This window comes from Hirundo rustica, chromosome 6 (assembly GCF_015227805.2).
Source record: "Hirundo rustica isolate bHirRus1 chromosome 6, bHirRus1.pri.v3, whole genome shotgun sequence".
Classification (NCBI taxonomy): Eukaryota; Metazoa; Chordata; class Aves; order Passeriformes; family Hirundinidae; genus Hirundo; species Hirundo rustica.
The window spans coordinates 46,515,373-46,540,035 of record NC_053455.1 but is presented as its reverse complement, the minus strand read 5'-3'; the positions used below and the strand labels follow the sequence as shown (position 1 = coordinate 46,540,035).

The following is a 24,663-nucleotide window of genomic DNA, read 5'->3' as shown; positions in this document are numbered from 1 at the left end:
GTGCTAATTTGGGTTGGGATGCAGTTAATTTTCTTCTTAGCAGCTGGGGATGTACAAGGAGCAGGGACAGGACACAACCAGGAGAACTAACAATGGGATATGCCATACTATAATGTCCTGGCTCAGCATATAAGGCTGGGAAAAAAAAGAATGGGAGGATATTCACAGTATTGTTTTGCCTTCCCACGTAACTGTTTCACCTGCTGGAGCCCTACTGCCCTGGGGATGGCCAAACACCTCCCTGCCAATGGGAAGCACTGAATGACTTCTTTGCATGGCTTTTTCTTTACCTACTGAACTCTCTTTGCTTCAACCCACACGTTTTCTTGCTTTTACCCTTCTTATTCTCCGTCCCACCCCTCTGGGGGAGAGTGAGCAAATGCCTGTGTGGTACTTATTTGCCAGCTGGTGTTAAAACATGTCCTGCCACTGCCCTGTACACTATGAATTAAAAATATCACACCACCACCCACCTTTGCTTTTGTGATCTCTGCATCCATCGGGTGCTTTGCTTTAAAGATATTCTGTACTTCCTGTTTTGGACTGCAAGACAAGGCAAGACAAAATACAGTGTGAACAGCAATTAGTTCTACTGCGAGAACTCATGGCTTACAGGACTGAGTATGGGATGAGGCACTGCACCACCTACAGTCTGCCTTTCTCTTCCCTTGCCCACCACAAGAGGCCCAAGTAAAAAGTCTTACTTGCTCAGCTGCTTCCAACGCTGAAAAAAGTCTTGAGAAGACATCTCTGTTGGCTGGAAAAATTTATTCAGAGTGATGGGTAATTTTACCGAAAGATTTTGAAATGTTCCACCGTACCTGAAGATGGAATAGAAAAACCACAGTGCATGTGGCAGCCTCAGCAGTGTCTCAGCAGAAATCAGCCAAGCAACTGAGGAACTGTTTATGATTAAAATCCATCAACTGCACATGACATTTCTACTATATAGTTTCAATCCACTGTTAAATAAATTTATTTTCTCTGCTTAGATGGCACATGAATTGGCAGAACTGCTCATAAAGTTCTCTCAGTTTTAGCATAGGTTTATCCTCCTAGATAGCACCCTAAGGGGCAAAAATACATCCCTGTGAAAACATACCAGTAAAAACCAGCTTAGACTAGAGTAACAGCATGTAGCCCAGAACTCAGGATTTTATAAAGCTGAGCTGATGTTAAGTGGACAGAACAAGATTCTGTTTCTGGTTGCATACACTTCCAGGCCAACTTATTTGCAGAAATGTTCTTGGTTTCCAGAAGGGAGAAGTTACTGCGTATATTCCTGTCAGAATTTCTTAAGCAAACAGGAAGACTGCTGCTTTATATAGATAGCAGAGACAGAAGTCACGGAGACATTTTATCAGTGGCTGCTTCTTGACTGTTTGGTTTGACTGGGGTTTTAAACCAGTGTTCCAAGTGGATTCTCCTTAGCACCTTAAAGCTTAATTAGATCAAATTTTCAAGTTGTCCACCCAAGAGAGCTTTGTGTGGCCCTATTTTGCATTTCAGTCACAGGGCCATGGCAAATTTAACATCTTTCCTCTAATGAATTCACTAACATTTGAATCCTTTGTTTTACCTGAACTGAATGTTCAGGATCGGGGCTTCCATGAAGTCTGACACGCATTCAATGTTCACAACCTGCTGAACCTGAGCACCTCCATCCACTGTGGGATCAACAGGTTTTGTCTGAAGATTCAGGCGTAGAAAAGTAGTTAAGGAAACAGATAAATGAACTGATAACTTAAAAGACACGAATCTTCCAATAAGCTCCATGAAGAATTAGCATCATGTTTTCACTCATTCTCTATGTGCTACTGAACATTTAAAGCTCAGTTTTTGTAGAAGAAAAGAGTTTGTTGGGGGTTATTTTTTGTTTATTGGTTTTTTTTCATATTGACACATCTACAAGCAATAACTCTCAAAATTCCCAGTTAATTGGATATTCTTAAAGAAAGAGGCCCTTAAAAAGGTGTGAAGGCACAGAGCCTTCACAATAAAAGCCACATGACTATTTTGAACATAACAGAGAAGACTTGAGTCAAACAAGCCTGATGACTTAATCTCCCAGAAATCCTAAATTTGCAATACCAAGCATTAAAGACCAGCCATGAATTAAGAGGTTATTTTAAAGTACCATCATCTTGGCATACACGTATTCCACCTCCATGTCAAGTCTGAGGTTATCTGCTAATGCAGTACTCGAAGGACACGTTTCTACCTCTGCTGCTTCACGTCAGTGGCAAAAGCTACAGTTCCAGTACCTATTTATTCCGCTTAATTTCTTGTCATTTCAGAAATAAAATTTGTGCTTATAACCAGGGCTTTAAGGAAAGAATCTTTCATCCCTACTCAAGACTTGTTCTTTCTACAAGAACTTTAGAGAGCTATCAGCAAGTTTCTCATTTCTTCATGTTCAAGGACACCGTGCCTTGATCCAACAGATTTATTATATTGTGCAGCAATAAACCACAAAAACCTAATAAGAACAGACATGTGCTACTACATTTAAGGATATTTGACTGAAGGTCATCTGAGCAGATTACTGTTGGAGTAAAATTCAAGAACTGTGTTGATGTCTTATTACCATAGAATATGAACATACGTCCTGGAAAGAAAAGAACGAGAAATCAGAATTTTTAGGTCATGTAATCACAGTGAACTACTTGTGCTGCAATTCCCTAACATGCTGTCTTTCTACCTTCCTTTAAAACCACTTTTAAGAACAAAATACAGCTTATATGGTTCATCTCACCAAGACATTCACAGTTCAAAATGCAGTGATTTAACCAAGCCGTTAGATCTCTCCCACAGTAGCTGTCCATACAGGCAGTTAAATCATCAGTGGATGTCTTTCAATTGATTGAGAGTTTTGTTAAGATGCTACTATGCCACCAAAAGTTTTACAGAAAGGGAGAAGCAAGCCAGTCTAATGTCTGTGTTCAAATCCCATATCTTTCTTAGATGGTTCCAGTATCGTGTGCATTCCATCGGATCTGAAATGTATTGTGTCTCATATCATTACAATAAGCTGTACTGCTAGATATACATTTTGAAAAGAATGGTCCTTTATAAACCTGGCTGCACCAGCCATACAACCAGGCAGCAAGAGCTGGAGTGCTGGAGCTTTACACTCCTATTTCATATCAGCTACCAAAACGATCAAAAAATATAGGGAAACAAGAGCCCACACAAAAGTCAGGGATGCACAGCAGTGGGAGCTGTAAAACAGCTTAGGCCTATAATGTTATTTCCCTCTTCAGTAGCTACAAAGTGAGTCCTAGCTGGAATATCATGCTGGCATTGTGATTGACAATGCAGGCAGCCAACCACAGCACAACAGATCTTACCCAGGTTCTGTCGAAATTCAGACTTCAAGCCAATTTGTAGCAACTGATTTTCAAATAAGACTCCATTATTTTTACACACAAACCTAGGGGAAGAGCAGGAAAACATGTTTTAAATTGAGCCACATTAAACAATATTTAGAACCACAAAATTCAGGGTTTACACAGAGGATGAAGATTGCGGTTAACCTAGAATGCATCAATCTGTGAGAGAGGCCTTTGCAGAAAACTGCTGAGTTAGAAAAGACAATTTTACAACCAGAACCACCACTTGTAGGACACTAAAAGAACTGATATTTTTATTTGATAGGATGTCTGAGAAGCTATGAAGGAAACCACAATATGCTATATACACACAACTGTCTAGTAAAAGATCAGGCAACAGATTAGGATTTTTCTTATTAGTCTTGAGAACTTCTGAAACTCATTAGTTGGTGCAGAACTGAAAACTTTGAAGCTTTGACTGCTTAAACCTGAAAGAAAAAACCCTCTTTGTTTTATCATTTCTGTATCACCTAAGCCAACTGAGAGATGTACTTTTTCCATTGTGAGAGAGGAAGCCCATTCTCCAGCGATCTCAGTCCTTTCTATCACCCTTCACTTAAAAGTTTAAGAGGTGGTCAACAAACATCCACCTTTTGCATACAGGGCACTTAAAACATACTCCCAAATATCAGCACTTTTGACAAGTACTCTCTTTTTTATTTATTTCCAAATAGTTGCAAAACCTTCATACATAACTGGCATTGCCTCATTTTAGAGCAGTGTGTGACAGCACTGACTTGTAAAGGCAGCTCTAACCTGTGTATTTACAAGCCTGTCACAAAATCCACAGCATCCACAGAGGTGTTCTAGTCACAAGTCTGACAATACATGTTTCTCTAGTTTTGCTGGTATTAAGTTAATGAACAATATAGTTTTGCTTTATAGCTATATTCTGGAAATTGCCCAGCCTTGCAAGGTTTTAGTATTGCTTACTTGTGAAAAAGCTCATCAGCATCATGCACAGTATCAGCTGGTTCCTCAGAAACTACCTCAGATGAAGCCAGGTCAGGGCTAGTTCAGGCAGCACAAAGGAAGAAAGGCAGCAGCGACAGAGACAGCAGGAGTTAGTAAAGACAGCTTAGAGCTTAGTTACTTTTTTTACCTCCTTCCTCAAAAACAGCACTGCTGAGCTTAATGCACGAGAAATTGATTAGCTGCCCTAGCTCGGTACCCTAGAAAGGTTTTAGGCATTAGGCAATGCTTTCCCCCACTTCTCTCCCCCATCCCACCCCGATTGTTAGAACACAGCAATCCTTCACGAAGACAGCTGAAGGTGTTCAGTAAATGAACCTCTTACAGAACCAAGTCCTTTTAGCTGTTTAACTGGGACAGCAAAGTGTTTAAGTTCAAAATCAAAAAAGGTAGCTGCATATTAACTACTACAGAAGTGTGCTTAAAAGCCGAGGCCTCATCAACCTTAGGGACCCTTCTAATGACAGGTGCACCAATCAGTTCCTAAAAACACACAAGTATTAAGCATAGGCAAGAGTACATGGGCACACAGAGAATGACTTACCCAAGCAACAGATTAGAAACAAAAGTGACAACAGCACTAAAAAGAGGCAGGAAACTGTAAAAAGCAACTTCTCAGTATCATTAGAGAAGCATTTCATCATCTACAGACAGACCAAGGAGTTGGGCATTGCTATACTTTCTTCTGCAGAAAGAGAAAACTCTTTTAAAGTAACATTTGCTTATGAAGCTACTAGCATTGGTTCCTTTTCCTAATCTCTTTTAAAAAAAGAAAAAAGAAAAAAAAAAAAAAACAAACCCCCCCCCCCCCCACACACACACAAAAAAAACAAAAAAAAAAAAAAAAAAAAAAAAAAAAAAAAAAAAAAAAACAAAACCACAAAAAAAACCACAAAAAAAACCCCACCAAACAAACAAAAAAAAAACATGAACAAGCTTGTGTAGATTCCTAAAGTCCTGGTTTTGTGTTGTATGATCAAGTATCACATCTGACCTTCCAGAAGAAACATAGGATCAAGTATTAATCACAGCAAACCTGCAACAATGCATTGCCTGGTATAAAATTTCAATGAAAGTGTCAATGATCCAGGCAGATCAGTTTCCTTAGTTATGTCTTTTATATTAAGTTCCATTGAAAACCTGTTGTGCCAACATTCAAAATCTGGTCCTTGACAACACCAATATCTTCTTGTCCAGTAATACAACTGATTTTGAAGACATTCTGTGATTTTATACCATTCATTCCGAAAAATTTAGCCAAATAACATTTGGGAGTAGCCACAGGGGGTTTTAATACTAATGGGGTTAATAACACATTGTACCTACACTATACTTGCTAATGTAATTTTAGTGTCAAATCCCCTTTAAAAAAAAAAAAGAGAAAACCACCTTTTTATTTAATCCCCTTTTCACAACCCTTTGTCAGACAGTAGCGGAACAGCTGAAGTGCAGCATTAAAATCTGGGAAGCAGTATCTCTGGATACAATCCATCTCACTGTTTCAGTAGCAGCTTGCCATAAGTGGAGAGACAAGAATGCTTTATGAAATGAAAATAAGAAGAAACGTATTCATATCAGGACAGATAACCCCACTTCAAGATATATGGAGATGCACAAGCAGCTTAATTTAACAAAGAAGGAAAACCAGCATGAAAACCACCAGACACTACTGTGTGGCAAATATCCTCAGGCTGAGTACTGCAGACTCAGTTTTTCCATTAGAAGAGATATTCAATAAAGACAGCACATCCAGCAGAGTGTCCAAGAACACCTCTCTTGCTGCAAAACTGCCACCCCGGAATGCCCTCAATATGCTGGAACAAAACCAAAAGTTATGTGTGTTCTTCCTTCAGTCCTGTTTTAGCAAACAAATTCTCCTTCAAATTCCTTTCAGGGTGACTTAATTACCTCGCAAAGTTGTCATCAGAACCAGGAGCAAGAGGTGCAATTGCAGAAGGTGAATCTGCAAATACATCCACGAGCAGGTTACCAGGAGCGAAAGGTGGGGGAGCTGCATTGGTGACAGGGGCAGCACCCAGACCCAGAAGATCCTCTGATGGAGAAGGAGTACGCTAAGGAAGACAAGACACTTTGGTGTTACACTGCAACAAAACTACAACAAAGCTGTCTCGTTTGCGTAGACAAACTAAGCTGTGGCAAAGTGCTTCTTCCCACCCCAAACCGAGGCTTGAATGGCTGCAAAAGGGTTCACAGATGCAACAGTTACCACGCTGAATTTCAATTTAAGGTGATTTACAGATGTGGTTTTCTTTTTTTCCTTTGAAGAGAGTTATGTCCATCTAACCGTTAAATAAGAACAAAACCAAAATCTGGTTCTGCAGAAGAAAGATGACAAAGATGACAGTTTTTCTACCCCCCTCTTTCCCCCTCAATCTCAAGGGAAAGTAGGTATTCTAGAGAATAAAATTCACGTGTTGCTTTTCTTTCATGAAGAACCCATCAAGAAAGCAAGTGGCTTTTACACAAACCTAAATCACAGGTCATCATAGCATCTTTAAAAATGACTATCAGTTTAATCCTGGGTTTCTGAAGCCTGGCAAATCTTAGAAAGAATGTAAACAAAACCAGCAAAAAAAGCAGAGCCTGTAGCCAGTTCAAGCTGCAAACACTAGAGGAAGAGACAAGATGTTTAAACTGTTTTTTCCTCAAATAGAACAAATCAAGCAGCCAGGACACAGAATCATGCAACAGAGGCTGCATATATGTGCCCAAATGGCATGCAAGAACAAAGCACAGACTGTTAATCAAAATGGTCATGTATTAGACATTAGCAGCTTCCACTATGCCAGATAATCTGAGGATGAGTCATGAGATGCATTTGGATGAATCGGAGCTCTTGTTTTTGTAAGCCAACTCCAAGTTATCGTATACTCCATAGAGTATAATGAAAAATTCCCTGGCAAAACACTTTAAGAAGCCAATCATTAGGACCTACTAAAAACAAACAAAGGTTAGATCTCAAATTTCTAACAGTTTTGGAATCTAAACCAGATAAAGCCACTGGTGAAGGTAACACTGTGCAGTCTGTTACATAGCTGCAACCCATAAAGTGAAGCTCGTAAAGCATAATGCAGTATTAACTGCCAGTCACCTCGATTTGGCATTCAAAGAATTTTGCAAGTTCTCTGCTGGAAAGAGATTTCTGTCCAGACAAAACTGTTGCACTTGGAGTAGCTACTCTTATACATGGCAGTGACTAAGTAGTAAATTATGATGCTTTAAGAAACTGGGCAGGGAGCATGCTACAGTATTTCCTTCTCTAGGTAACCTTCTACAGCATCTTAAATCTAACTATAAGATATTCTAGGCATTTAAACCAGAAAGAAGTATTACATTATGGGAAAAACTGATCCTACCAGCTTTAGCAGACAATAAAATGAGAAGTTTCAGCTCAGAAGAAAAAAAACCTGTGGATTTGTCTAGCAAAACTGAACTCAAATATTAAGTAACATTAAATAAATAAATAAACGTCAAATAAAAAGTAACAACTTTGTATTGATTTAAGGACTTCCCAGTGAAGGTGAGTGTTGTCCACTTCTATGAAAAACAGTAACTCAAATCAAGACGCAAAATAATGTTAGACAAAGCAGAAAAATCAGCAGATATTCTGAAATTCAAGTTAACTCCTTTTAAATATGTGAATTTTATAATGTCAACCTCAGTGCAATTTCACCAACAAGGAAATTCACATATCTAAAGTGAACAGCAATATTTTTCAAGTGACAATGTAAAAGGGATTTTTTTAGGCTGCAGACAGTTTGTCCCCACTTATGTAAGATTTCCAAAGGAAAACTGCATCCAAGCATGCAGCGAGGGGAAAGCAGCTGTACATCCCCTGCTTTATTGCAAACACCTACAGACTTGAGTTTCAGATGAGAGGTTTTAAATCCCCAAAAGGCCACTTTAGGAAACTAGACTTTTCTCATTTGCAGACCAACTAAACTGGTGAAATAACAGCTTTTAAACTCACAACAGCATTGGCATCGACAGCAGCAGGTTCAGCACTTCCATTCATGTCAGAGTTCCTCTCCTTTTTAATCTCTTCAAGGTCAGTAACTGTGCCTGGGCCTTTCTTCTTCTTCAGTTTAGCCAAAATAGAAGATTCCCTCTCTGGAAAGGGAGGCATTTCTTCCAACACTGTAGCCTTACCATTAGGGGAAAAAAAAAAACGTATTAGTTAAACCTGAGAGAAAAAGCCAAACCAGCTTCTGAGTCTTTGAGGAGACATACCCTTATAGATCGCATAAAGCAAAAGCAGTAGTTACCCACACAGAAAATTATTAAGCAGTTTATTGTAGTGAGGGATTGATCGCTTCTTTAAAAGAAAAAAAAAAAGAAATCTTTAAAACTTTCTGAAGTCCTTCCAAAGCACTTGGTTAAGAAAACAGGAGCATATTACTTCCCTGAAACAGTGATATTAAATTTAAAAAAAAGTAAATAATGAGAACATAGCAGACCTAAGGGTCCTTAAATCAGGGAGACCTAGACTTAAACCACAGAGAATACTCAAGTTTCTACTCAGACCTAAGCATTTATTACATGTCAAAACCAAATGTGCAATGCTCTGCTCAGACCTGTCCGAACTTCAAGAGAGTACACTTTTCCTGCCCACCATAAAGTAAGCTCTCAAAAGAAAGCCCCAGCCTTTTGATATCTAAATCCTCTAGGACCCTGGATTGTGCCAGCTTTCCCTGGCTTCTCTGCTCCAGATTAACATGTCTTAATGGTCATATGTACCACTACAGCAATAACAAGTTGGAATTTAATTTAAATTAAAGATGACTACAGCAGAATTAAGGAGACTAAAAGAACCAGGACCCACAATGTAATCCTTAATTCTGCACTGAGTTTTCTGAGCAATCACGTGAGGTTTAATAGAGTTTAACCTGTTGACAGCAGAGTACTGCATAATGAAGAAAATAAACCTTTATACCTACCAATATATCAGTACTAGCAATAGTACTGAGCCTCAAATACTCAACAGCTCTCTGCTGCAGCTCAACATCAGCATTCTTTAGCTGACTGTCACTGCGCAGCACATCTTGAATTGTAGTTTTGATTTCTGGAAACAGGTTCACAAACTTGATGTAGGTAGACAGAAGCAGAGCTCGGGTAGGAACACTACACAGATGAAACTTGGAATGTAGCAAGTTGAACTGGATGAGGGGACTTAAAAGATGGAAAAAAAATAATTTGTTCAGTTTTTGTAGATATGACAATCCTTATTATTGCATTATTAGCAAGAGGTGAATGATTTGTTAACTAGACTTTAGGAATGCTAGGAATTAAGTTCTTTACAGAAAGCGTTACTATCTCAATTCAGTATTTTAGGTGTTTTACCTTGATCTTGGATCACCTGCTATCAGATTTCCAAATTCTCCCAGGATGTAGCCACCTACTTTTACAAGATTCTCGTGGCATGCTGGAGCCTGAAGGGCCTGTAACACATTAATAATCATTGATATGCAATGTATGAAAAAACATCTTTTCCTTTACTTCCATTCCCAGTTTTCTCATCTACTTTCCTGAAAGAGCAGACCAAGGATCTAGGCACTACAGAGCACAAATGAGAACAACATGATGGTGGTATGATTTCCCAGAAGACTCTAATGTCTCTTAGGCCCTTCTAGCAGCACTGTGGACTTCTGGTGACAGTCGGAACTCCTCAAGTTTCCCCTGTTACATCATGTGGTGCTTCCTCAATTCTTAGCTCATTTTGAAAGGGAATTGAAAAGTTACTCTCACCTCAAAAACAGTCTTTGCTGCATATCCTTGCACATCATCCCTGTTGATGACAATCTGAATAACTCGGTACCACACTTCTTCACTGACATAGTCACCAGCAATGCGAATCAGATTCAGGATTGTATCCACATACCAGGTGTAATCCACTGCATACTTCTCAGCTAGAATTGCAACCTTCAGAACCTGAGCACACAGAAGAGAGCACAGGAGGTTGGCTAGCTCTGACTGAGCTGTATACACCTGGTGATGCCCCACACTGGCCCAGAAGCCTCAGTTTCAGATGTATGAGCTTGTTCACTTGTTCCCACAGCCAAGGTGAAAGGTGAACATTGAAATGCTGTGCCGGAATACAGCAGTTGCCAGGCACATATTGCTTTCCCCATAATGCATTCAAATATGTTCTATCTTTGTGGCTTTCCAATTGTGTACCTGAATGATTAAGAACAATTTATAGAATTTTTTGTTTGCTATAAAAACACCATCTAAGCTACCACCAAAACAGGATCAAATAGGAAACTGGAAACCTCTCAAAAAACTGCAAAAGGAAATCAAGATAGCAGAGGCAAATAGAGTCACCAAAGCATAGCTGACTTTTTCAGGTCCTACTCAGATTCCTGCATCGTGAAGCAAACAATCAGCTTCAGGGGAGACCCCACACAATTTATTATCAGTTGCATTTACTACTCTTAAAAGAACAGGTCAGTATAAGGGAACAGAATGAAATTCTCACTATCTGCCAAGTCAGGGGACATTGCCAACAGCAACCAGACAGCACAAGAAGTAAAACAACTAACACTTTATTCCACATTCACTTCTCCAACCAAAGGACTTCAGCACCTAACTAATCTAAATAACTACTGTAAGTACAAGTTTTGTTTACTGTCCTAAAGATGTTTGAGTATTTCAACTTTTATCCTATTGGTAGGAAGGAGACAGGTATCAGGCCTCATAGCTGATTATAAGGTATTGGTTTTGGGATCCCTTAGACTGAACATTCTCAGAGCATATGAAGTTCTACGTACAAATAAGCATTTACTACTAATTTTTGAAGCTATTGGACAATCAGCTAGAGTAGGACCTAACCCTCAGATGTGGATAATGTGTTGGCTCACATATAAAATTCACTTTGCCTTTTATATGCACTGCCCTGAGACCAAGATCAGCTTTTAAAATTCTTAAGTTTCCAAGCCTCCCCCCTGCCTGCTGGATTAGTTTAACCTAAATTATTTGCTATTAGACTACAAAGGTGGGGGAATTTGGTTTTTTGTTTGTTTGTTTTAGTAGTTTTGTCTGGGCTTTTTTTTTAAGCCACCATGAAAAGTAATCTTTATCACATACTATGCAGATTCCCAATCAATAAATTATACTTATGGTACCAAATGTGGCTATGAAACAAATATTTAAGAAAAACACCAACAGCTTACAATTTCTTCTCTAATGGAATAATCAGCAGTCTCCAGGTAATTGAGCATTTCAGCCACAATCTGCTGGGCATTGCTTCGGTCACACATTGCATACAGGAGATCTACAGCTCTCTGTCGTACACTTACATCTCTTTCAGTCTGCAAAAAGACACAGAGTCAAAGGTCAAGATGATTTCATCTTTGTTTGGAAAGTAAATGCAACTTAAGAGATGAAACGTAGTATAATACACAATCAAATTTAAAACAAATGAATTTGCATGATTTTTCAGATGTAGAATGAACTCACATATACCCTTTATATAAGCTGTGCATTTCCTATGCTGTTTCTCACTTTCAGTCACCTAGGAAGAGGTCAGTGGAGACTCAGACAGCTTCCTGCTTTTAAATACCATCCCATAAATTCAAATCATCAGGTTTTGTTTCTGTAGCATACTTATTCAAATCTGTGCAGGTGCTGAAAGAATGGAGGAGTTTGTAGAGAACACTTCAGTATTACAAAGAGTAGGGTGAGTGAATTTGTGGTCCACCATGCACTGAGTAACTGGTACCAGTGGCCATAAATGCACCAATAACTGGCTGAAATGGTTAAATTGTTACCAGACCAAGGAGCATTTAACTACCCGAAGGTTTAGTGTTGGGCATGCCTTGTAACAACTGAAGCCCAGCTAAAACAAATACATACTTTGAACTCTGACAAATGTATAAATATGCTACAGCACAAACTTGGAAGAAAACAAAGCACTTGAACATCCAAGTGTGCAAGCAAATTTACATGCAAATCAGTCTTACTCTTTTAACTTCTGCTTTGTCACAAACATGGCCTGGGAATTTGTCTTTCTGGCTCCTGGTCTTTACAATTCTGCAGTGCAAGCTGATCTGCTCCACCACTCCCCGTAAGATACTACAGTGAAGGAAGAGTGTCCAATACCAGCAAGACAGTAATAAAACTGCCTTCACAGAGTTCTCTACTTTGAAATTCTACATTTTTAAACAATTATTCATCTTCAGCCTACACTTGAGCAGATACCAGTGTTACTGGGGACACAGCTACAGGTACCAGATTTACTAGCAAGGTGCAGAAATCAACAAAAGCTGACCTCTGCAAGTGCCAGCACAGTAAGATTTTGCTGGACTGAAGTAAAAAAAACTGAAGCAGACTTCAAGGAATAACTCATTTGGTCCCTAAGTATTATTAACTTAATTAGAGATGGGGAGCTTGGGGCAGTGGGGGCGAGGGCATTGAGGCAGGGGAGAAGACAACACTCAAAAACAGACCACATACTTCAATATTTACCTTCAGTGCATTGATAACTGTTTCTATGTGTGTTTTCACAGCCTCATGTGAGAATTCAGAGCTGGCAAGCGTGCACATGCTTTCCAGTGCTAGGTAACGCAAATTAGTTTCTCGGTGCTGCAAGAATTGACCTAGCTGGTTACAGGCACGGACTAGTAGGTTTGGCTCACTGCACAGAACAGGAGAGAAAGTGAAAGGGTTAAAAGCAACAGGTTTGAGAACATTCAATTCAGAATACTATTTCTGCAGTGGAAATTTCTTAAAATGCCTCAAAGTGTCTGCTAGAATGCTTTGCTGGTGAAATGCAAATTCAGATACTGTGAGCAAATAAATCATCTCTGTCGGATTAGAGCAGTGGGGTCAATACAAAACATCAAATAAAGAAGCAGCAAAACCCAAAGCTACACAGTTCACAGTTCAGTTACACTGATGTGGCTGCGTTCCAATCCAGCAAGCAACTTTGTATTCTTTTCTCCTCCACTCCCTCCCCCATTAAAATCTGATTAACTGCTCAAGACAAAGCCCCAGCTTTTCACTTTAAAAACCACTCTGATAACAGAAGCATTGTCCCGGCTCACCTGTCATGATGTATAATTAAGCTTATTGCCTCAAACAGGACAGCGTTCTTTGCATTCGAGTGCTGCACTTTCTTTGACTTTGGTGGCTCCTGTGCTTTGTTGAGGATGGTTTCCAGGCATTCTGTCAGGCGGCCACGTACCGCAGGGTCTTCTAGAGAAGAACGAGCCATTGGACGACTTCGTTTTGCTCCAAACCCTAAGCCCTACCTTGGGCTTTCCCCTGGCTTAATCTAAATTAACTAACTTTTCTGAGACATTAAAAACATTTACACTCCCAAACACACATGGGAAAAGAATTCCAAGCCACAGTCCTGGGTGAGAACAAAAGCCAAACACAATCTGCACTACAACATACTTTGAGGCTTTAATATAGTTGATATTAATGAATGGTTAAAGTGGCAGCTGCCAATGATTTGTAAGATGCACCCCGGTTAGACATTTTGTCAAAATTAAACACAAGATAATTCAAAAGGCCAAGTAGCTTAGATCTACCAGAAACACTAAGGAGTACAAGCTTCAGTATCTTTGCCTTAAGACAATGTGCTTGCACTCCAAGCTATGGTAACGCTGCAGTGCAGTAGCTCTTTGGAGCCAGCGTACTGCATAAGAGAGATGACCAGTGCTGGGATCTGTGCATTACCTGGAGGTGGATAGCACTGTAACAGCCTCAGAAGTTTCACAGATAGCCAGGGAGCAGGAACAAAGTAGTATGTGTAGTCCTGAAGATCTGTTGATGCCGAAGTTACAATCTGTAAAACAAACACCCAAGCATGTCAGCTGCTGAAGTTAATTGATTCACTATCATGAAAAGGACCCAAAGAACACTGTAGGTCACCTCTGACAGAAGTTTAAAAAACTGTGTCACTAGCAATGTCTAGTTCATTAGATTAATTAGGTGCAAGCTGCCATACTATGAGAACACCACAGTAAATGCTAGGCATGAAAATCCAGTTTTGCAGATACAGTAGTCTAAGAAGCCTCTTCTAAAAAAGCTGCCTCACTTTTTTAAAGAATGAAGACAACCATCTTGTAACATCAAAGTGTTTAACCAGAAGCTTGACTTTCTCTGTTCCAGCAATTCACAGATTCAGCCAACAGTCTGGTGGCTGCTGATAGGTGAGACTGCAATTCCGTTTTTGAAGCAGCAGCCTCCCTAGCCTTGCACACCTTCCAAAAGGAAGGGGAAAACAAAGTCAAACAAAATAGTGACGTGAGTTTTCCAGCAAGGAAATGTTAACTTACAGACCCTCCACTCCTCCCTACCCCTGCTTAACCCCCTACATCATTTACAAATATCAGATGCTTACGATTATTAACTTAGCAGCAATTCAAAAGAAGGAAGAGGAAGGCAATTTGTCTTGTAAGAAGCTTAGATAAAGTTAAAACTACAGTCTGTATGTTTGAGGGGTTTGTGTGAAGTCTGTAGAGTCAGTCTTTGATCCAAATATTCTTTGGTATTACAGTAACAAAGTGAGGATTACTACTTGGAGCACAGCATAAACCAAGAAAGTTTGGGCAAGCCAATACAGCTCTCCGTCTGGTAAGCAACAAGCATTTAAAGAGGTTACCTGAAGCACCCACATGAAGGGACACTGAATCATCTTCACATTTAATGGTACAGTAAACTAATCTGACCCTAGAAAGCTGAACAGGAAGCTAACCTGATCTAGAAAGCTGAGTAAATTAATCAACAGTGAAGTATTATCAGGGTCATCATTGGACTCACTCTGCTTAATCTAGACACTGCCAAGGAGACTGAAGTCTTAAACTCTTCCGGGTTCTTCTGTGCCAAAGTGGTGATCAGACTTGTAGCTGCAGTAACCACACCCTAGAAAAAACAAAACACAAAACCCCATGTTCAGTTTTCTATCAGTTAACAAGGCTGCCCATTAACACCTTTCAATTAAATTGATTTTAATATACAAAAAACATATATTTATCCCCATCACAAAGCCCTACATTAAAACACCTTTTATTTGGCTAGCAGCTAGACTAATTTCACACCTGCAGAATCCAAAAGAATTTTCAACAACATGATACTGCCGTGCTTGCAGAGCATTTTATGCTATTTTTTGCATAGTTTTGTCTCATGTTTGGAGAGTACATCTAAAATAAGAGAGCTGTATTAAAATGAAGCTTGGACACAAATTGTCTTATTATACAAGAGAAGCATGAGCAGAAGAAATTCAGTGCAGCAAATCATCCAGGAAAGAATTCTTACAAACCAACATGAGGCTCTGTGTAACACAGGCACTGGATATTACTACTGCATACTGAAGCAGTCATTACTGTTGAAGTACAGGTATTAACAGCCTTATTGTCATAAAGTAACTGGACTGGGGGAAAACCAGGGTCTCTTTTCTAAGTAATACGGTTTTTTAAGCCTCAGAGTAAGAATGACATGGACACGACAGGACAAGGAATTCTAAGCAAATGACAAATGAAGTCTTGAATTTTTAGTGCAGATCTAGTCTTAAAGTGCCTAGGAAATATTACACCCATGCAATGTGACTTAGTGTAACATGGCACAAGATTAATTAATTTACAGCCAGAGAAAAAGAAGAACTTGTACATACCATTCTTCCATCTACAGTGAAAATGCAAACAAAGCTTTATTAAAAATTAATATATACAACAACCAAAAAAGGACAACTCCTTCCATTTTCTTCCCAAAGCCTGAAGGCAACAGCAAGCCTTGCTTGAAAGACTCAAGAAATAAACTTCTGGTGCATTTACCAGCAGAAGTCACATCATTTTCTATACACACTAGGCCCAAGAAGCATAATGAAGCTGATTTACCAAGTGCTGGTCATTGAGGAGATGCACCACTCGAGAGGTCCAGTCTCCCATGGGAACAAGGTCAGGGGAAGTTCTGTACAAACGCAGCAAGCATAAAGCAGCACTTTGCTTCACACTATCCATAGTGTCCCTGCAAGACATACATACTGATTTAAAATACAGTGGTTAAGGAACAGCAATACCTGCAGGACAGCTTTATGCCAGATTTCAAACTGACTCAGCATCCCTGGCCAGGCTGCATCTTTTCAACAGAAGTTCACTGAAGTCTTCTTAAGCTGAAGTATTTGTTCTTCTTAATTTTTCCAGTAAGTTTAATTAGTCAAGTTTTCAACTATTACAGAGGCTACTAGACACATGCAATGATTCTTTATAACTTGGAGTGATATTTCACATCTTTTTATAAGAACTGAAAGTTCATCTCATCTGATCCCAAGAACAAGCTTCTTCCAGGCTTGGAAAATCAGAAGTTCACACACACTACCTCATGAATGTGACCAAAGCTGGATCTCCTGATAGGTCCTGGATGTCAGATAGAAACCACGAACTACTCCACAGCTTCAGCACCTACAGCACACAACTCACAAATTTATTCACCTTGCCATCCCTGCTGCTGGCACAGAGATGGACTATTTTAAGAGTGGCATGCAACTATTCTAGTTCAGTGAACTCCTTTTCACAAAGTCGTTTATTAAGCATTTTGTAGAATGCACAAACAGCTATAAAATGTACAGAGCACTACCAGTAAAGGTTTTAAGAGGCAGCTTATAATGTGTAATCTTGGTTAAATGTTCAGAAACCTCTATATCCCCAGTAGAAGTTCAGCCCAGTTATTCTTCATGAATTTATAAGTTTTCCATGAGATCAAGTTGTACCTCAGTTAAAAACCACAAAAAAAACCTCCCAAAAACCCCCACTAACCTATTCCTCCCCTGTCTCTAATGTATATTTAAGCCACGCGAGCTACACTGAATTTGCAAATGTAACTGACAATGCTCATTCTGCTCTGGTCACTTAGGACAGGCACACAAATTTATTTTATATATATTATCTTAGGTGTTGACTATTTGGACTTCAGCAACGTCTTTGGCACTGTCTCCCACAGCACACTCCTGGATAAGCTGGCAGCCCGTGGCTTGGACAGGAGCACTCTTTGCTGGGTTAGGAACTGGCTGGATGGCCGGGCCCAGAGAGTGGTGGTGAACGGTGCTGCATCCAGCTGGGGCCAGTCACCAGTGGTGTCCCTCAGGGGTCTGTGCTGGGGCCAGCTCTGCTCAATATTTTTATTGATGACAGAGGTGAGGGTATTGAGTCTTTCATTAGTAAATTTGTGGATGACACTATGCTGGGAGTGTGTGTCGATCTGTTGGAAGGTAGGAGGGCTCTGCAGAGAGATCTGGACCAGTTGGACGGATGGGCAGAGTCTAACAAGATGAGGTTTAACAAGTCCAAGTGCCGAGTCCTGCCCTTTGGCCACAATAACCCCCTGCAGCATTATAGGCTGGGGACGGTGTGGCTGCAGGAAGGGACCTGGGGGTGCTGGTGCCAGCAGCTGAACGCGAGCCAGCAGTGTGCCCAGGTGGCCAAGAGGGCCAATGGCATCCTGGCCTGGATCAGGAATGGTGTGGCCAGCAGGAGCAGGGAGGTGACTCTTCCCCTGTACTCAGCACTGGTGAGGCCACACCTTGAGTGCTGTGTCCAGGTCTGGGCCCCTCAGTTTGGGAAGGACGTTGGGACGCTTGAGCGTGTCCAGAGGAGGCAACGAGGCTGGGGAGGGGCTTGGGACAGAAGACCTGTGAGGAACGACTGAGGGAGCTGGGGTTGCTCAGCCTGGAGAAAAGGAGACTCAGAGGTGACCTTATCACTCTCTACAACTCCCTGAAGGGTGGTTGTAGACAGCTGGGGGTTGGTCTCTTTCACCAGGCAGCAACTAAGAGAACAAGAGGACACAGTCTCAAGCTGTGACAAGGGAGATATAGGCTGGATATTAGAAAAACATTTTTCACAGAAAGAGTGATAAAGTACTGGAATGGCTTGCCTGGGGAGGTGGTGGAGTCACCATGCCTAGAAGTGTTTAAAAAAAGACTGGATGTGGCACTTGGTGTCATGGTCTAGTTGAGGTATTAGAGATGGGTTGGACTCTAAGATCTTGAAGGTCTCTTCCAACCTAAAAATTCTGTGATTCTGTGAGAAATGCAGAAGGAATGAGACCCTGAAGAGTTATCTCAGAAAACAAACACAGCTCAAAGTTTAAACAAGTCTGACCTGAAGGTGCTGTGCTCTCTGTGATAGTGACACCAAGTGAAGTTTTTGGAATTTTTTAAGGTTATCTTATTAAAACCCCATGACTCATCACTGCAGTATTGTCTCCACTGTGCTACGTGGAGAACAGCACCTGGCAAGAGCAGTGGCCTGACATTTGGGGTATTAATACAGTTCTTACACCACATGTCACTTTTTATATTAATGTAAGACAGTTACTTGTTATAAAAAAATTCCACGCATATTCTAAAAGATTTCATATCCATAAGAGTTTAAATGCACTGTTTGCACTTGGACATTTTAAGTTTGAAAATAAATTAACCCTACAATCATAGGTCCAAGTTTACATTGATTTAACTATAGTTTCAGACATTTGCCATGTCTGTTTAGAAACTTTCAGCTATATCAAAGTAAGAAAGTGAGTGGTGACTATTTGCCATTTACAGGAATTGCTGTTCACATGGCTAGCAGAGAAAGTGAGAAAACTCACAAATCAGTATTATCATGTTCCTTACAGAGTTAGTACATTTACTCAGTAACTTTATAACAAAATTTGTAATATAAACATCTATTTAGGTTCATTTATTTTTTCACCAGGAGAGGTAAGGAAGGTAAAACATACGGATTTCAGAGGTATTCAGTACCACAGATTTATGCAAAACAAAAATCAGATCACAACAAGGCTGTAAAAGCCTATTCAAAACACCAAAAGTCTTCATTTCCACTTAGTCTTACACTCCTACAAGCAACTCCACACTCAGGCCAGTGAAAGCACCTGAGCTATTGGAACTGTCATTATACTGCAAGCCCAGGGCCGTATAAGCACAGATCAAGGTGCTGACATGGAACCAAGTTGCAGAGAAGTTTATTGGCGTTGTATGTGAAAGAGGCATGTCACACCTACCCAGCCACAAGAATTTTGGGAATTTCTCCAGCAAATGCTTCCGCCATCTCCCGGCTGCCCACATTGGCAATGCAGTGCAGAGCGAGGCCCATGAAGGTGGGGTTGCGGCTGGCCAGGTCGTTCTTGATGGCGTTGTTTATCAGGCGAATGAGCTCGCTGTTAGAGTTCACCAGCACGGAGATGAACAGATAGCCCTGTGAGCCACAACATGGAAAATCTATTTCAGCTGACTTCATTTATTGTGCCATTAACAGGAAACAGGATTTCTTTGACACATACACTTCTCTCCAATACCATATGGGCAGAAATGAGTATTTAGACAGAAGAGAGGCTAGAGAAGTCAAGTGAATTAAACAAAAATGAGTAAGTTCAGTGTTACCCTAGTTATCTGGTTTTAAGTGTTTTCTCAGTCTATTCTGGCATATTCTCAAAAGGTCATTTTAGATGAATGGGGACCAATCAAGATTTTGGCTTATTATTCAAGTATTAATAAGTTACATACACCTGATAAACATGACCTTACCTAGGGAGATGGAAAGAGATATTTGGAAAATTAAAAGGTTACCTTTTAATGTAAGACTCGAGGCAGCTTCTTAACAAGAGCAATAATTTTATGCGGAACGCACATTTTTTGCAACTAGTTCAAGACCGCCTGTGCACAAAGGTGTTTAGATTTCAGAATCATTCCTAGAGCCAAAATAAGGCTTTAAGCCAGGGCAGGGAGAATGAAGCAAAATTCTTTACAGACTCCATAGCTGAGGCAGGATATTAGACCAGCTTATCTTTTATAGAGCCCAAGTTACTCACAATTTGTTTCTCTGTATATCTATTGGAACTGAGCAGGTTTACAGCCTCCATGTGACCAAAGTCAATGTCATGCCCAAGCAGGAAGATGAAGAGCAGTTTGCAAACATATTTTTTCTTACTGTAACCATCCAGAGCCTTGTCACCTGCAAAGCAAGGAAACAAACAACAATTAAGTCTATGTTGAGCTATTACCTAGTGATAATTCCATCTACCATTATCTATATCCTAAAGGACGGTGATGAAAGAATGGTCAGGAAATAATGCTGTCATCTAGTCCTTGAAGTATCCTGTAGTGTCCTTAGAATATGTTCTTCCTAAGAGGCAGCACATCCATGTTTGCTCTATTTTGATTTTCCCACTTCAGTTAAGTGTATTTATGTCTTCCATACACGTTCTCCTTTAAAACCAATTATCAAACCTTTCTCCCAGTAAAAGTGCTAACAAACTTTTCCAAGTGCACCACTGTCAGTTGCAACAAAAAAATCCCCAGCAAGTTGTTTTAGAAAGATTGGGTGACAACGGTCTATCCCCAAGACTTGAAGAAATACATGAAATGAAATTATCATGAGAACTTCAGATTTTTTGTAAAATGACAAGTATTCACAAGTGTTCCAGTTTTAGAAGAAAAACCCTAAATAGGTTTAGCCATATGTTGCAGTACTGCTGATTTTAGAAGTTTACAGAAGCAAAATAGAGCAGTGCAGCTTCCAGTTCATCGGGAGACCACTGCTTTTCCTGAAGGAAAGAGCTACATAGGAACAAAACACTTTCTGTGTTACATTCTCTCCCCACCTCAAATCAGGAAATAAAGGGGTATCCAGTAAATCAGGCAAGACTGACTGCTGGATAGTTCAGTCAGGGTAGCAAAATTCTGATATATACTGCTGCCTAAAAGGCTATATAAGCTCCTTTGCCTCAGCATTCTGGGCCCAGAATAACTGATCTGTCACATCAAGTATCTATTCTTTAGTGATGGGCAGGTTCAGCCAGAACAGCACTGCATACACTAAAGCTATCCTTTACTCATTGCCAATAAAAGCTCTAAGCTGCCTTTTTATTTTATATTTAGCTGCCTATTACATAAATCTGAAGTTAAAAAAGAATCTTAATAGTACAGAAGTTGCTCCTTCTTCCTTCTCATGAACTGATACAGAAGCATATTAAATTTGCCAGGCTACATGAATCTATAGCTCCCATGGACTTCACACTCCATTCACAGACTGAGTAAAAACCAAGGAAACCTTACCACTACTAAGCTTACAGTTAGTGAAGGAAGGAAGACAACCATCTGTTTGAAGACATGTAACACTGAATCAACAGAAATCATGTTGGCCCACTGAAGTATACAATGCTAAAAGGTTATGTCTACAGGCTGCAACTATGTATTTTGGGGGTTGCTTTCTATTTTGACCCTAAAAAATTCTTCTATTTAATCTTATTTAAACTGAGATAAATTTAATGAAATCACTGCCATTTTAGTGCAGACAATGATACCCTTCTAATTTGGCTTTTTAGGCACCTGTTGATTTTTTTTTTTTTTTAACTGGCACAGACAGTGCCAACAAGAAGCTTCACCTTAAAGCTATTTTTATGTTGTGCAAAGAGGAATCATCTTGAGGTCTATATTACAGAAGCCAATATATGTCACATTCTACTTCAATACAGGAAGCAGCACTACTGAAGATACCCATGGCAGTCAAATCCTGCTCTACTGGATCCTGTCAACATCCTCTGACAACAGCCAGCTCTGCAGAAAGCTGCCTAAAGACATGCTTTCTTCAAGCCACTTTTACAGTTTGCTGCCATAAGGCTCTTTTCCTGCTGAGTTAGCAAACAAACGTAGGGAATTTTGTTTTCCTGGACATCGGAATTACTGTCAGAGGAACCAGAGTGAAACATCCAATGGGAAATATTTTTTTCCCCCTTCTTTGGAAGCAATATGGCCAGAGGAAAGAGAAGATACTCAGCCATGCCTGCCCATCTGCTGTGACCTTCAAACTATGGCGTAAGCAGCAATGGAGTATTCTGCATAAATACTTCCTGTTATACTATTTTTCCAATACAATGGGCACTCAAGCAGAAGCTTCTTCCTATCCCACCATGGCAGAGAGATGCAGATTAAAGATACCTTTCCTTAGGAGAGGCAAGGAAAAAACCCAAAAACAAAACACAGGAAAAGGCGGTGACAGCTTTAGTTTTCTCGTGTTTTTTTCAGCTGGAAGAGTTTCTGCATCCTAAGATTTGATTTTAATTGGTCACCTACATGAGATCCAGAAGGAAAAGAAATAATCAGTGAATAAACCAGTGGGGCTTTACATTACCTAGCAACAAAAACCATTCCAACTCCCGACAAGCCACCTATTCCAGGGGACCAATGACAGGAATGGTGATGACCAATACCATTACCAGATACTATTATGAATCACAGAAGGGGGGCACTAGATAAGCTGAATCCATTTTAGTCAGCCTAACTCTAGTGACCAAGCTCTACATAATTGAGGACTTACTACGGTATTGGATAGCATTAACATCATCAGTTGCCTTCTCTGAGATTCAGAAACACCAAAAGACATCAGAAAGAAGCTTTCACGTGAACTTTACCACAGGCAAAGACACCCCAAACAGCCTCCAAGACTGAATTCCCAGCAGGTCAAGAGGCTGAAGTGCTGCCTGTTAGTAGTGTACAGTCCATCAGCACTATACAAAAGTTAGGAGTATTAAATCTAATCTCTTATATTCTCAAATGACTGGTGTTAATTGTGTGATACCAGAAGGGAAGAGGTAGTACAGAATGCTGCAAACCAACTGCTTAACAAAGAACGTAAGCGGACGAAAATATGTATACTTGGAATCACATCAACTTTGACAACAAACTATTTTTCAGAGTTTGGCAATTCCTTTTTAGCTTTAGGACCCAGCTATTTAAAACATTATATCCTTCCAAGATACCAGTATTTTAAGAGCACAGATTAGCAAGGTCCTCGGATCTCAGGGTATTTGAAGAATTTTTGATAGAAGCTAGGCCATGCAACCAAGCACAAAATGTAACACCATCCTACTAACAAGCAGCTTCCTTCTCCACCATGTGGTATCAAAGAAGAGTATTGTAAAATCAGTACCTGAAACACCTTTTCTGAAGACAGAAAAAATGCTACACTGACTGCTTTCAAAAGCTCTTTATATACAGATTTGAAGGCAGTGTAACAGTTCTCAGGCAAGCTTATAAACTAGGCCAAGTTAGAGTTACTACAGCTCTTCTTCAACATCTTATTAGTTCCCAGCAAGAACAGAATACTGGGGGTTTAAAAATTTTTATTATTTAATTATCTGAGCTGTTTGAAAAAAGAGCACTTCAAAGGTCTCACAATATACGTCTACCTCCAGCTTTGTTTTGAAGAAGTCTGTGGCTCAGATTCTTATTGAAATTTTAACTATTCCTCTCCCTTCCCATGTCGCATTTACGAAGAGCTCTGAAGGTTCTATTTTAAACATTAATAACAAGTCTCATTGCTTAAGTATGTGCCAAAATAGTACAGCTTCCCCCAGTCCCAAGCAAACATCCGAACAAGAGCAGAAGGAAATGTCACATGTTCTGTTATCTTTATTGCAATACACAATCATTTCTTTTAACTCAGCTCATTTTCAAATGCTTTCGGCAACATTTGCAAGTGCTGCAAATCAAGTCAGCAGAAACAGGAAGGATTCACAATACATGTCAGCAGGTTTTGAGCACAGTGGGCATTGCAAAGGCTATTTGCTTTCCCCGAAAAATTTATCAGTTATTTTACTAAGAAACAAATTATTAAGGGCTGATTAACAATGGGTACTATTAAGAAATAATTACTACTTCCAAATTTTTGTGTATCGCCTCCCTTGCATTTCAACACAGAAGTTTTGGTTTTCATTGTTCATACATTTCTTCCACACAGCCCTCAGAAAAGAAAGAAGTAAGGCATGAAAGTACTGTAAGACCCTTTTGGCTCTCAGGCAGCAGCTTCCAGCTCTAGTTTGGAACATAAGTTAAATGAAGAGCACCTGCTTCTCAGTCTAACTCAGTGTACTTAAAAGCCAGTGTGCTGCGCTGTTACTGAGCCTGCTACCAGCAAGAGGGGTCAAGAGAGCAGTTCAGTTCTTGGGATGTTCACTGGGGGCAGATAAGGAAGCCTGACAAGTCTAATCTCACTAGCTTTCACATGGCTGATTGTTACCTTAAAATCTTAGCTTTTAAAAGCACAGTAATGGCTTTTGCAAAACAGAAGGGACAACACTGTTTCTTTGCTTCCTTCCTACACTGACACTGACCTCTGTTCATGCAGTTGGCAGCAATTCAGGGATATACTGTATCAGAAGGCCACTACCAGCTCAGAGGATGTGGAAACTGAATTTGATTTTTATGAAAGTAGTTATACTTTGAGACAAGATCTGTACTTCTTTATGACTGATAGTCCAAGCCCTCTACATCAAATGT

The 24,663-nt window shown here is 40.0% G+C and overlaps 1 protein-coding gene across 4 annotated transcripts in view; it reads right to left on the bottom strand.

The window, feature by feature from the left end:
* Window positions 1-24,663, bottom strand: part of AP2A2 (adaptor related protein complex 2 subunit alpha 2) — a 45,693-nt gene that overhangs the window by 4,137 nt on the left and 16,893 nt on the right. Inside the window, exons 3-21 of one of the 4 annotated variants that reach the window (XM_040066060.2) lie at window positions 20,196-20,338; window positions 19,389-19,582; window positions 16,226-16,355; window positions 15,153-15,254; window positions 14,067-14,175; window positions 13,427-13,577; window positions 12,849-13,017; window positions 11,555-11,692; window positions 10,131-10,313; window positions 9,726-9,823; window positions 9,323-9,554; window positions 8,356-8,529; window positions 6,273-6,436; window positions 4,326-4,403; window positions 3,351-3,433; window positions 2,519-2,608; window positions 1,580-1,703; window positions 705-821; window positions 474-543 (exon numbers count right to left, since the gene is read on the bottom strand). In XM_040066060.2, the coding sequence (XP_039921994.1) occupies window positions 474-543; window positions 705-821; window positions 1,580-1,703; window positions 2,519-2,608; window positions 3,351-3,433; window positions 4,326-4,403; window positions 6,273-6,436; window positions 8,356-8,529; window positions 9,323-9,554; window positions 9,726-9,823; window positions 10,131-10,313; window positions 11,555-11,692; window positions 12,849-13,017; window positions 13,427-13,577; window positions 14,067-14,175; window positions 15,153-15,254; window positions 16,226-16,355; window positions 19,389-19,582; window positions 20,196-20,338 (2,549 nt within the window). The remainder of the gene's footprint in view (window positions 1-473; window positions 544-704; window positions 822-1,579; window positions 1,704-2,518; window positions 2,609-3,350; window positions 3,434-4,325; window positions 4,404-6,272; window positions 6,437-8,355; window positions 8,530-9,322; window positions 9,555-9,725; window positions 9,824-10,130; window positions 10,314-11,554; window positions 11,693-12,848; window positions 13,018-13,426; window positions 13,578-14,066; window positions 14,176-15,152; window positions 15,255-16,225; window positions 16,356-19,388; window positions 19,583-20,195; window positions 20,339-24,663) is intronic. The other 3 variants (XM_040066061.2, XM_040066062.2, XM_040066063.2) reach the window with 3 other exon arrangements.